The following is a 13,724-nucleotide window of genomic DNA, read 5'->3' on the forward strand; positions in this document are numbered from 1 at the left end:
TTTCCCAACCTGAATGATTCTGTGGTTCTACACCTGTTTGTCTCCTGACAGAACCAGAGAGCGGTTGAAGCTGGAGGCTCCCCAGGGTCCGCCTCACCTGACTGTGCTTCACCTCTTTGCCATGGGCCCTCCCCCCCGAGCCGCCATCTCCCAAGGGAGGGTTGGGGAGGGGGGGCAGCATTACGTCACACCCCGTTTGCGTCACTCTGACGTCACCACCCCCCACCCCCTCCCCCCGCTAGATCGCTTTCAGCTCCGCCTCCCCTCCTTCCCCCCCAGCCCTGGGAGGCCGCGGGGCCGGGCGGTGAGTGCGGGACCGGGGCCGGTTGGAAGCGCTGGGTGAGGCGGGGAGGGACGGGACGGCCGCGTTCAGGCCCTCCTCCCTTTCTTCTGCCCCTTATGGGATTTTCCAGAACGGCCTGGCGAGTTTCTTATCTTTCTTATCGCTGTAACGTTCTATTGGTAACTAATACGGGAGAAAATACTCGCTTGCATAAGCATGTTTTTGTTGTAAGGTGAGTGACAGGTGCCTGCCTGTTATGTAACACACAGCTCGGCGGGGATCGCTGCGATTTGCTCAATGTCAGCTCGTAAGCTTCTCCCTTCCCCCTCTTTTCCCTCTCCCTTTGCTTTCAGTTCACAAAATCCAGAAAATTCTGCTATCCAGGGGCTATTTTTGCTTTACATTTCAGCACAGCTTTGCTCCATGCTAATCCTGTGCGCTGCCACCATTGGCTCGAAACCCATCCTTCAGTGATGACCCCGGATGGGATGCATCTGTCAGCTCCAGCCTCCTCTATCACAGCGTTACAGACACCTCAGAACCAAGCAGATGTGAACCAAGCGATATCCCCGCCTGCTGCTCTCACCCTCGTGCTCTTTTTTTTTTTTTTTTTTTAGCTATGGGACAACTCCTACTTTCTGTCTCCTTTTGATTGGCTTCCCAAAGAGGCAGTGTCCTATAAATTGCAGTCTGCGGTGTGCTTCTGCCCTATTGCTGGCTGAGGGACAGGTGAGTACAGGAGGGAATGGATTCTGCAATGTCGTGTGTGTCATCCCTGAAGGTAGTGTTGGTTGTTGGTTCAATCAGTGGGGTTGGGGGAAATAACTGCAGTGTTTCAGCCTGGTCTGGTGGTTGGCGACCCTGTATGTAGGATGGGGGTTGAAACTAAATGAGTGTTGTGGCCCTTTTCAACCCAGGCCATTCTATGATTTCAGCAGTTAATCACTCAATTTCCCCTCTTATTTTTAAAATAAGAAGGAACGCAGGATGCATGACATAAACGGCATTTTTTTGCATTAAGTTTTGCTGCTTAGCTAACTAAAGGGTTTTCTGTGTCTGGTGTAGAATGTTTACAGCTCTTTTGGGTTAGCCTGGACTTGCACATAAATTCCCCTGTTAAGCCTATGTATTTATCCTGTGAGTGCATTTGGAGAAACTAATTCAGTGAGTTGGAAACCAACCTGATCCCACCGTGGCATTCTCAACAGCAACTAATTTTAATCAGTGTACTCTGCATCTAGAGCTCCAAGTGTAAAATACTGCTTGAGGTACTGTCAGGGAAAATGTTACGGATCAGGTATCCTATGAGATCTTCTTTGTGCAAGGCTGATGTTCAGCTTTGTGCCCTCCAGGACCTTTCCCTGCAGGGCTGCCTTCCAGTGCAGCACTGTAAGCTGAACTGTGCTCATCAACACTAGAGAATCGAGGTAGGAGAGAGGTCTCACAGCCTCTTGGATAGCAATGAGTCACATCTGAGATTAAGTCCAGGAATAGTGTTCAAAAAGCTTCAATAGGACTCTTTCAAGTGCCAGAAAATTCCCCATCTTGTATGTTGCTATAAGTGAAAAGAACACCCTAATTAATAGGTTGCTTGCTTTTCTGTGCTTACTCTGAATTGGTGCTGGAAGACATCTGCAGCAATTAGCTAGTGTCATTTCTTGTTACAGCCTTCCATCTTCCCATATTTCTTGCTTGTATGTGCAACAGGAAGGGAACATAATTGACAATGTGATCACAAGCAAGCTACATTTTGGAGAAGACAGTTAAAAGTTGAAGGATTTTAAGAAAGAATTCTGCATTTGCTGTCTATTGTGATTGAAATCATGGTTTCTAGCATAAAAAGGCTTAAATTTGAACTGAATTCTATGTTCATTCCACTGGAGCCTGTGCTGGGGCTCTGGATGTTTTCTTGTGCTCTCTCTGGTGAATGCATTACCTCTATTCATCTTCCTTCCCAGGCTCCTTCCAGCAGACGTGGCTCTCGGTTGGCACATCAGCTGGGGTTTGGATTGCATCAGGCCTCTTTAAAAGAGTATTCTAAAGGAGCACTGAAAAAGCTGAGCGTGGTTGAGTCAGTTGTGACTAATATTTTTCTCCTGTTCTCACAGCGTGCTTGAAGAAGGAAGATGCCAGTCGTTAGAAACGTGAGCAGAGCTGTCAGCAAGCTGCTACAAAGTTCTGCTTGTGGATGTGGGGTTTCCATCGTGCCTGTTCGATGCATTGGCATCTCACCCCGCCAGGTGGCCTCTGATGCTAGCTTTCATTCGGTTTCTTTTTCCGAGTCTGATCATCCTCGGGTGCTAATTACAGGTCAGCATTCCTGTTGTAACTGTATGCCTGCTCCAGGAATTCCACATTCCCCTCCTCTCTCCCCAGTGAGCAGAATAATGGAAGCAAAGATGTTCAGACCAAAAAATAGTCAAAACTTTCTGGAATTTTTACGGTCTTTCCTGTATGGTAATAGGATCTGAATCCCATGCGAATCCCCCATGTGTGAGGGGGTTTGGGCTTGATGATCTCTACAGGTCCCTTCCAACACCTGCAATTCTGTGATCCTGGTGTTTCCAGTTTTTATTCCTGAAATCTACTAGAAACAACTGAGTTTTAAACTGTTCTCAAAGAAAACATGTTGATTCTGAGAAGAGAATGAGGTCAGGGTGATCTCATTGCAGCCTTTCAGTACCTAAAGGGAGCCTACAAACAGGACGGGAGTCAACTCTTTGCAAGGGTAGATAATGGCAGGACAAGGGGAAATGGCTTTAAGTTGAAGGAGGGAAGATTTAGGTTGAGTATCAGGGGGAAGTTCTCCACAGAGAGAATGGTGAGGTGCTGGAACAGCTGCCCAGAGAGGCTGTGGATGCCCCGTCCATCCCTGGAGGTGTTCAAGGCCAGGTTGGATGGGGCCCTGAGCAGCCTGGGCTGCTATGAAATGTGGACGTTGGTGGCCCTGCATGTGGCAGGGGGCTGGAGCTTCACGATCCTTGGGTCCCTTCCAACCCAACTATTCTATGATTGTCAGAAGAGAAAAAGCATGTTTCTGATGTGATGCATGTAATACTGAGATGCTGTGTTTCAGTACCACTTATCCGTTTTGTCTCCTGTGTGTTGTCTTGTAGGTGGGCTCGGCCAGCTTGGTGTGGGACTTGCTAAGCTCCTCAGGTACGTTATGATTTTTTGACTCAGTAGTAGTGAAGAATTCAAACTTGAGTTTCAGCTTCGAGAAGCGATAATTTTCAGGGAAGTTCTTTTTGAAAGAATCCTGGTGAGAAATGCAGAGTGTTTTGCTGCTTGGTTTCATACATAACCTTAAACTTTTACTTTTTTTTTTTAAATTTCTGTACTTGGTTTATGTTCACTGACGTACTTTCTGTGTGTACATTGGTCGTGGTTCCCGAAATAATTTTGTCTGAGAGTTTGACCACTGAGTTCAGCTTGTTCCTAGTTCAATGGGAGTATTCAGAACCAATATCCTCAGAGTGTGGGCAGCCAAATAAGGCTGTGTTTCACTGCCCAAGAGGAAAAGGTTGGGATTTTATATAGGTACTATGGGAGAGGAAAGGACTACAAACACCTACATGAAGAAAGCAGAAGCTTTGCTAACTGCCCAGCAACTGCACGTAAGAACTGCTGACCTTTTTCTCTGTGAGAGTTTTAGTCAGTCTGCTTCAGGAAGAAGATGCCCTGCTTAGTGCAGTGCAAACAGAAATAAAACTTCCTTCAAGATTGTCAAGATTGTGTACTCTAATATTTTATAATTGACAAAAGATGGGCTGATGTGGCAGAAGTAGTAAATACAAAGTGTATCCCTTCTGTTTCTTTTTGTTCCTCTACCTCTCACACAACACCACACAACACCACACAACACCACACAACACCACACAACACCACACAACACCACACAACACCACACAACACCACACAACACCACACAACACCACACAACACCACACAACACCACACAACACCACACAACACCACACAACACCACACAACACCACACAACACCACACAACACCACACAACACCACACAACACCACACAACACCACACAACACCACACAACACCACACAACACCACACAACACCACACAACACCACACAACACCACACAACACCACACAACACCACACAACACACACTTTTCCAAAATTCTATGAGCTCTCATCACTGTCCATATACTCACTACTCAGCTCCAGAGAGTACTTTGCATGCAGGCAGTGTTTGGACTGTGATAAAAGTGAGCCCAAGTGCTGCATCTGATGCCATGCTGCAGTTTGAGTGTTTTCAACCATTTCTGTGATATATTTAAAGTCATACAAATAATGGAAGGCTGCACTGCACTCCGATTCCGTCAGACTTGCTTTCCCAGACTGTGCTGATTAGAACAGTACAAGGCTGAGATTACTTTATCAGTTCTGTTTACCTTGCTGATAGGAAAACAGCTGCTGTTACAGCTCACCCAGTGGCTTTCTGGTGTCTGGGCAGGGAATAGATTTTCTGGATACAATTTTCAGCAAGAGGAGAGCAGGAAGAACTTACTTTTCTCAACTTATTTTCTGAAAGATTTGTCTTTCAATAGAAAGACTACTAGAACTAATTTACTGATTTCCTAAGACACCATACTGATACTAAAGAGAGAGTGGTGGTGGTCTGTTTTGTTTTAGTAGAGCAACTGATTTCACTGAAAAACTTATTTTCCTTTTGATATTGCTCCTGCTAATCAAAGCAGCAGAAGAGCAACTGATGAATTACTGTGAAGGCTGTGGACTCACTGTACCATGTGGGTATTTTTCTACAGGAAACGATTTGGAAAGAACAATGTGATCTTGTCTGACATTCGAAAGCCAGCAGATCATGTTTTTTATAGTGGTAAGTGCCTGGGGGAGCAGATGGAAAAATACACTGACTTTACCAAAGTCTAAATGGTGTGTGGTTGCTACTTGAAACTTCTGGATAGTGCCTTCTTGTTTTGAAATCCTGCCCAGACATGGATTTCATCTATTAGTTACTCCCTCTTTCTAAGTAATTTTTCTCTGCATTTATTTTACTGTCTCTTTGCCACTTTGTTGACCAGGGTAAGTGTTCAGATCAAGTTGGAGTTGGCTTTCGGGCTCCGGCTGTAAAAAGAAATGTTTATTCTTTTGGAGGGAAGATGTTGTAAATGAAACTTCTGTTTTGTTCCTCCATTCTGAGGCAATTTAGATGTTAAGATGAATGTAGAATGTTTTTTGGACTCTCGAGTTTCCATTAAATTTGAATAGATTCTTCTTTCTCATCACAGCTTAATAACGTACATAGATACTTGAATAGGAAATACTGAGTGTTTCCTTTTCTCATGTCATTAACTGGGTAAAAGAGGAGTTCTTGAGTCAATCTGTTAAGGAGAAGGTGACAGTTTACCTTAATTTTTCCTCTCTATTTCCTAATGTATTGGCTGCTGTTGGTACCAGGGGTCCGTTTTGCTCTGCAGTCAAATCCCAAGTAGAGGAATGGGAAAGAAGCAATCTGAGTTTCATCTTGGGCTCGTCTTGACTTCCATGCTTCTTGGTGCTCACTTTCCTTCTGGCTCCATTCTTTTAGGGCCTTTCATCTACTCAGACATCTTGGACTACAAGAATCTACGTGAGATAGTGGTGAATAACCGCATAACGTGGCTCTTCCACTACAGCGCTTTGCTCAGTGCTGTTGGAGAAGCAAACGTCCCCTTGGCCAGAGCTGTAAATATTACTGGTATGTGACAAGGGTCTCAAATTCCTGATTCCTCTAGGCTTCCCGTAGAGGCTTGAGGAAGTGCAGGGGGTGTTCTGATAAATTTTGATATTGTTCCAGGTTTACACAACGTTCTGGATATTGCAGCTGAGCATAATTTGCGACTCTTTGTTCCAAGCACGATTGGAGCCTTTGGGCCCACCTCTCCTCGAGATCCGACTCCTGATCTCTGCATTCAGAGACCAAGGACCATCTATGGTGTCTCCAAGGTTCATGCTGAACTGATGGGAGAGGTGAGAACTTGTCTTCTTTCATTAAAGTTCTGGGAGAATTTCATTGATTTTTAGTGGGTTTTCCACCTCCCTTTCCTTCCTCTAGGCTTCAGTACTCTAGCAGTCTGAAGCAGCAGGAAAAAGTATTTTTGAGTTTTGTAGGAATAAGCACTAAGAATTAGAAACTGGCCAATTTGAGTTTCAATACCATTTCTTTCTCTGATTCTTTTGACTTTGACTTCTCTTCCTTATCTGCCAGTGTGAATGACATTGCATAAATGAAAGCACACAAAGCATTGGGAAAGCACAGTAGGCAATGATGACTTTTGCAAAAAGTAAAACAAACAAACAGAAAAAACCCTCACTTCTGCACAGTCAAAGCCACGAGAGTGTACAGGCATAACTTGTACCAAGCTGCCCAGAGAGGCAGTGGTGCCCCATCCCTGCAGACAGCCAAGGTTAGACTGGATCAGCTCTAATCACTGATGGAGCTGTCGGTGTCCCTGTTCAGTGCAGGGAGTGGGACAGATGGCCTTTAAAGGTCCCTTGCAACCTAAACCATTTTGTGATTCTATAAATTTCTCTGTTGGCTTTGTATCAGGAACTTCTGAATGCTGAATCTAGACCCAATGTTAAAAGTCAATCCATATGGAACTAGGTGATCTTAAAGGTCCCTTCCAACCCAAACCATTCTATGATTGACTGAAGTGGATGAAGACTAGACAAGCAGACAGCTCAGTTGCCTGATAGGGAGTATAGACTGTTCAGTAATTCCTTTTCTTCTTTCCCTGTAAAGGGAAGGTTGCAGAATGACGGTTTATCCTGCGGGAGATTGTTCCTGTGGAAACAGTGAGCTGTAAAGCCTAGCTTTGTTGTGTAAAACTGCTTCTCTCCTCCCTTGGTAGTACTACCATTACCGATATGGCCTCGACTTTCGCTGCCTGAGGTACCCAGGAATCATATCTGCCGACTCTCAGCCTGGTGGGGGAACAACTGGTAAGCTGTTTGTGTGCATTTGTCAATGTTTCAGACAAGAACAACAAATCCATAAGCCAATGGAGTCATTTTTAATCTGTTTATAGAATTTAATAAGAATTTAATCAGTGTAGAGATTCTATTGCAGCTGGAAGTTACGACAGTTCTTCTGTCCACTGCAACCTTAGGGTGTACTTTGGTAGTCTTTACCTTTAAGCACTGTCTGGCAGAGTTTGGCTTAGTTATGCTCATTGTGAGACCATTTTCTTTAAAAAAAAGAATAAATTCAAATCTGCTGTCTTGCTGCAATGTGCAAATGCTAGAATGACTTCAAGACAGTTTGAGATGGCTTCTCACATTCTGCTGTATCTTGTAAATCAAACAGTTCTGCTGGGTTTTAGATGGGACACCAGAGGTAATCAAGTCAGGCTGAGGGAACTGCGTTTGTTCAGCTTGGAGAATGGAAGGCTGTGGGGTGACCTCATTGCAGCCTTCCAGTACCTAAAAGGAGCCTACAAACAGGAGGAGAATCAACTCTTTGAAAGGGCTGATAACAGCTGGACAAGGGGAAATGGTTTGAAGTTGAGGGAGGGAAGATTTATGTTGGATGGTTAAATGTGGAGGTTGGTGGCCCTGCCTATGGCAGGGGGATTGGAGCTTCATGATCCTTGAGGTCCTTTCCAACCCAAGCCATTCTGTGATCGTCTGAAGATTGTTGACTGTTATGATGTGAAGAACAGACTAAGGTAGATACACACATCCATTCTACTTTTCCACAGATTATGCTGTCCAGATTTTCCACGATGCCATTAAGACTGGCAAATTTGAGTGCAACTTAAAGCCGGACACCCGCCTCCCTATGATGTACATTGATGACTGTCTGAAAGCAACTCTAGAGGTCATGGAGGCCCCTGCAGAGGCACTGAGCATGAGGACGTACAACATCAGTGCCATGAGCTTCACTCCTGAAGAGCTGGCTCAAGAGGTGCAGAAGCACGTTCCTGAGCTTCAGGTGACCTACAATGTGGATGCGGTCAGGCAGGCCATAGGTGGGTATTGTTTGTGGGCAGTGGGTAAGGGGAAATACTGGGTTGCTGTACGTCAGGAACAAAAGTGTTTTTCCTTTGAGACACTTGGAAATGTCTACTGCAAAGTTCAAGTCTTATGGTCCAGAAATGAGCTTTAATAGTTCAAATGAACTAGAGATGATACATCTTTGAGTTTAAAGATACTGCTTTTAAAGGACTTGAGGGTCCTGGTAGATGAGAAACTGGACATAACCAGCAGTGTGCGCTTGCAGCCCGGAAGGCCAACTGTGTTGAAAGAGGGGTGACCAGCAGGGAGAGGGAGGTGATTGTCCCCCTCTACTTGGCTCTTGTGAGGCCCAGTCTGCAGTGCTGCGTCCAGGCCTGGGACACCCAGTACAGAAAGGACGTGGAGCTCTGGGAGCAGGTCCAGAGGAGGGCACTGAGATGATCAGAGGGCTGGAGCAGCTCTGCTGTGAGGAAAGGTTGAGGGAACTGGGCTTGTTTAGCTTAGAGAAGAGAAGGCTTCAGGGAGACCTCATTGTGGCCTTCCAGTACTTTAAAGAGGAGGGGGAACGGCTGTTTGTGAGGGTGGATGGTGATAGGACAAGGGGGAATGGTTTTAAACTGAGACAGGGGAGGTTTAGGTTAGATCTTAGGAGGAAGTTTTTCACCCAAGGGGTAGTGAGGCACTGGAACAGGTTGCCCAAGGAGGCTGTGGATGCCCCATCCCTGCAGGCATTCAAGGCCAGGCTGGATGTGGCTCTGGGCAGCCTGGGCTGCTGGTTGGTGACCTGCACATAGCAGGGAGTTGGAACCAGATGAACACTGTGGTTCTTTTCAACCCAGGCCATTCTATGATTCTATGATTTTTTCCTAAGCCTTATGCTCCTTGTTTCTTGTTCTTTTCACTGCAGCTGACACCTGGCCAATGAACTTTGATGACAGCAATGCCCGGAGAGACTGGGGATGGAAACATGATTATGACCTCCCTGAATTGGTGTCTACAATGTTTAGCTTCCTTGGGTCTGATTCCAGGATTGCTCAAGCTAACTGAAATATTTTATCAGATGTTTCCAGATTTCCACAGAGGACCAGGAAGAAATGGCTGAATCAGTTGTATAGTTTTGAGTCTTAAAGCATGTCAATTATTAGCTTTCCTAAGTAGCAATGGAGTCGGGCAGAAGTATAGTGTAGCTGGAATGCTCTGTTAGATAAACAACATCATTAGGTGCTGTCTCCAAGCACCCATAGTACAGAACTCTAGAACTTTCACATTCAAGGAACTAGGAAGAAAAAGCACGTACTCTTGGTTGATGAATCTCCAGTCATTCTTCCTGCCTTATATCCAGCAAACAACATGGGGCAGTACTGTCAAACCTGATGTTTCAGGAAGATCCCACTGTGTTAAAAACGTTTTTCATTTCCCTAGTGGAGGTTATTAGATCACAGTAAGATATGATCTTTCCTCTCTGCTTACAGAAGAGAGAAACAAGCTACTTGATGCTTCCAAATTGCAGGCAGGGTTTTTGCAACTCTAGTTTGAAGTCAAATTTTGGTTAGTGTTTCATATTTATGTATATTATTGTATAAACATACCGTATGTAGGGCATACAGAGTAACATTATTCTTGTAATGCCTATAAATGTGAAGAGGAATATAACTTGAATTCTTTGTGCTTTAAAAATGACAGGGTTTACAAACTAAGCTTTTCCTATTATTTCAAAATGCTGCTGCCATCGGTTTAACATCAGTAAATCCAAAATACAGAAAGCTGTTACATTTGTGAGAATTCAGGGTTTATCTCAAGAAGACAATGCCCAGGAGTGGGGTTACTGTTAATTAGTGCTACTTCTGGTTATCCCAGTCGTTTGCTATGCTAGCATTATGACATGCTGCCTGGAGCAAGTTCTAAAGTTGGACTGATGATGGAGACTTATTTACATTAGAGTCAGGTTGACCTTTGACATCTGTTCATGTTGGCTGCTTTTTCTGTATGTGCTGTAGATGTATTTGTAGATGCTATTTATGTGTAACTGTCATACGCTTCTATTCTTCAGAGAGGATTCCAGAGGCTGAAACCATCTCCTAGCTACAGTTAAGCCTATTCTGCTCATTGAGTTTAATGCACAGGAGATTCTGGGATTAACAAGGGAATCTTAGTAGAAGGATGCAGAGAAGATGTGTCTATCCAAAAGCTACATTCGAGACTTTGAAAGTGAGAAATGACAGACTGGAGAGACAGGAAAGCCTTTCAAGGTAAAACTGCAGTCTTGAATCTGAGCCATGGGCTACTATAGGAGTAGTATGCCTTGAGAAACAACATCTTGGAACTTGGATTGTATTTTACTTTTTCAAAGAAAAAAAATATCTTTCATTTTCAAAATGTTTGGAAATTCCCTAGATGAAGCTCTCCATCTTTTTTCCTCTTGTAAACTCCAGTTGCCCATGCAGGTATCACATTCAGTATTTTCTTGTCTGTGTTGTTCACCAAGTTTTCTGTGGCAAGGCTTTGGTAACTGAGAGTCTGCTTCACTCTGTAACCCTGCGGTGTTTCTTCAGTTAGTGGCTAACTGACATGACCTGATCTCTGTCACTTTGTGAGGGAATCTACATACTACAGGATAAATGGTTTTCTCATAGAAGTAACCTTCAAACAAAGATGATACGGTGAAAACCAGAAATCATTTTGAACATTTATTAAAGTTGTGTCTCTTGGTTTTGTATACCTTACTGCTTTATCCGTTGGCAAAGCGTGCATTTCCTAGGTACTTAAGCTCAAAACCCCTCTATGGTTGTGGCCTGTTCTTAAAACTTTCTTTATAATGTTTACATTTCTGAAAAAGGCAAGTTTTTAAATGTTCACCACTGTTGTAGCTCTCATGTTGTTCAAGTGTAATGTTTGGTCCAATGGGCCAGCAAAGTTGGGCTTATTCATATCATACCATCCAAGAATAGTTTGACTCTGGTTTTGTCCTCTGGCCTGCCAAAACAGGATTATCTACCATTAAACTGTTACACTGATCCTTCAGATAAAGGGCTTAACAGGATTTAAGATGTTTTGTCCATTTTAGTCCTTCTTAAATCAGCACCAAGGGACTCCTCCTTGCCTCCATTCCATGAAACCAACCAAAGAGTTGTTGATGGGTCTGATTCCATTTCTTTAACTCAGAGAAAGTCATGGGGTCCCACTCCATTCGCCCTTGTTCAGAGCTCTAGTTAATGCTAAAAGGAGTGAAGAACAAAAAATACTCTTTCTTCTGAAGCAAGCTGTCCTTCACTGTGGCATTGCACAAAAGGTTTAAGTTGTTAAAGTGCAGATGAAAAAATCAGGTGAAAAATGCAGATGAAAATCGCACCTATGGCATTTTAAACAGTGTGTTGTTTACCAAAAGTTGCTGACTAATTTAAGAGCATTCTGGTTTTTAACTTGTGACCAGCAATGCCTGAGTTTTCTTTTTGCATATCTTCCCTGTAACTTCTGTTATAACTATGCTGCAGTATTTTCTGTACTAAAGCAATTTGATGTGACACAAAGTGTACAACTTTTTTTACCTGTATGAAGTCTGACTTCTGGGCTTAGACTTTTCCCATGATATTTGAGTGTTGCAGCTGTTACCTGTTCAGGAAAAAAAAAAAAAATGTTGGAAATATTTTTTTCAAATACTGCAAATTGTGGGTGATGCCTACTTTAATAAAGTTCTATACAGATGTCTTTGCTTTGTCCTTTGTTAGATCATGTAGGTACTCTGATCCATGTTGCAGGATGGTAGTAAGTGCTGAAGGCTTTCCTTTTGCTGCAGAAGTGATGGATAATTTGAAGCAGAGATCCATCCCTTGGCAGTCTGTGCAGTGACTCTCAGACATTTGTATCTACACTTTCTGCTGATTGTTCCAGTTGCTCTGTACAGTAGGCACTTGGTCACAAGCAGGTACAACATGCTTACCCTTTTAACGTTAGCAAGCCACTAGGCAAGTGTCTGCGCTGTGCTTTGTAGGTGGTGGGTGGCTGTAGCCCAGTTTGGCTTTCAGATTTTCTTCTGTCACTTCTAGATTTCCTACCCCTTTTGTAGGGTATGGAAAGCTAGTTGGTCTATGCTCAGTCCTGTTTCTTCTTATCTCTGCATCTTCAAAATCACAAAAAAAAATAGTAATGTTCTGATGGAGATAGCTTTAGATCACTGTTCTAAAGGGAGGTGGGAGGCAAATGGATGAGGCCAAGCTCTTATCATTGGTGCACGATGGTAGGACAAGGAGCAATGGCCTGAAACTTGTACATAGGAAGTTCTGTACAGACATACAGAAGAACTTCTTGTCAGTTAGGGTGACAGAGCACTGGCACAGGCTGCCCAGAGAGGTGGTGGAGTCTCCTTCTATGAAGATATTCAAGACCCATCTGGATGCCAACTTATGTGATCTGTTGTAGGGAACTGCTTTAGCAGGGGTTGGGCTTGATCTCTCAAGATCCCTTCCAACCCCTGCAGTGCTGTGATTTTGTGATTACACTTTAGATCCTAAATAAGCCCCTGCAAAAAACTCTATATCACAGTTTGCTCCATTATTCAGAGATTTGAGAGCACTTGACCTTGAAACCATATTCATGAAGCAAAAACAAAAGCCTCATAACCTTTTTACTTTTAATTCTCAGATTTACTTCTGCTTGGATTGCCTTGGAGTCAGCCATTGACTTTGCTGACCTCTCTCCTCTGTTCCCATTTAAAAAGGAACACAGAGCTGGAGCAATGCTGACACCATGGTGCTTGGTAAATGATGCTAAAAAGTTACCAAAGGAACTCTGCACTTTCTCAAGGTGAGAATGCTGCTGGAGTCCGTTGTTTGGCATCCCATAGGCTTCAAAGTTGGTGCTCAACTATGGTGTTTCTATGGCAATGTGCTATTAATGCCCATGCTACTGAGCTTGGAACAGAGCTTGCTTCCAGTGCTCAGGAAAGGATCTTCCAGTCCTGTGCAAAGCCACCTTCTGAGTCAGGGATATAGTTTCAAATCCTGTCTGGTTCAGGATTCTATTGGATGATTGATTCCTAATGTAGCGCCGATGAGCCATTTGACCCAGGCTCTGTGTGCCTCCAGGGAGGAGGAGCGAGGGGCAAGAAGAGAAGGAGCTGAAGTTGAGGTTAGCCAAAGGGCACTGTGTGGGCCTGCAGGGCTGGGATGCCGATGTTTCAGCTCCCATTCATGCTTCAGGCAGTGAGGGGGCTTTGCTGGCATACCCGGGGCAGGTTGTTTCTATTTCAGTCAGACGTTGGCTTGAGCTGTGAAACCTTTGCCCTTATCCTGGAAGCTTGGGCCAGACGAGTGATCTGCAGACTATTTTTGGCTCAATACCATAACTGTATGTGAGCTTAAATTCTCTACACTTGGAGGGGGGAGTGCAGGAGGTGTGTGGAGGGGTGTGCTTGTGCATGCCCTTTGAGTGGTGCCTGGTGCTTCATTTATAAC

The 13,724-nt window shown here is 44.1% G+C and overlaps 1 protein-coding gene across 3 annotated transcripts; it reads left to right on the top strand.

Annotated features, from left to right (window-relative positions):
• The first annotated feature begins 236 nt into the window (after positions 1–236).
• Positions 237–11,979, top strand: LOC100544436 (L-threonine 3-dehydrogenase, mitochondrial). 3 transcript variants are annotated; one of them, XM_085218320.1, is made up of 10 exons: positions 237–304; positions 901–1,012; positions 2,392–2,593; positions 3,400–3,442; positions 5,082–5,152; positions 5,864–6,013; positions 6,113–6,285; positions 7,170–7,260; positions 8,019–8,288; positions 9,182–11,979. In XM_085218320.1, exons 3-10 carry the CDS (start codon positions 2,410–2,412, stop codon positions 9,319–9,321), a joined length of 1,122 nt encoding a protein of 373 aa, XP_085074446.1. In that variant the 5' UTR covers positions 237–304; positions 901–1,012; positions 2,392–2,409; the 3' UTR covers positions 9,322–11,979. The 3 variants fall into 3 exon arrangements, with proteins under 3 accessions (XP_085074446.1, XP_085074447.1, XP_010706483.1); XM_085218321.1 differs by lacking the exon at positions 237–304 and adding an exon at positions 321–422; XM_010708181.4 differs by lacking the exon at positions 237–304 and adding an exon at positions 326–515.
• Positions 11,980–13,724: the final 1,745 nt, after the last annotated feature.

The sequence above is a fragment of the Meleagris gallopavo genome, chromosome 2, assembly GCF_905368555.1.
Source record: "Meleagris gallopavo chromosome 2, MGAL_WU_HG_1.1, whole genome shotgun sequence".
Lineage (NCBI taxonomy): Eukaryota > Metazoa > Chordata > Aves > Galliformes > Phasianidae > Meleagris > Meleagris gallopavo.

Coding starts and splice junctions, on each gene's coding strand:
- LOC100544436 (XM_085218320.1), top strand. CDS start 2,410: ATGCCAGTCGTTAGAAACGTGAGCAGAGCTGTCAGCAAGCTGCTACAA. Junction 6,286..7,169: donor ATGCTGAACTGATGGGAGAG/GTGAGAACTTGT, acceptor CTCCCTTGGTAG/TACTACCATTACCGATATGG. Junction 7,261..8,018: donor GCCTGGTGGGGGAACAACTG/GTAAGCTGTTTG, acceptor ACTTTTCCACAG/ATTATGCTGTCCAGATTTTC.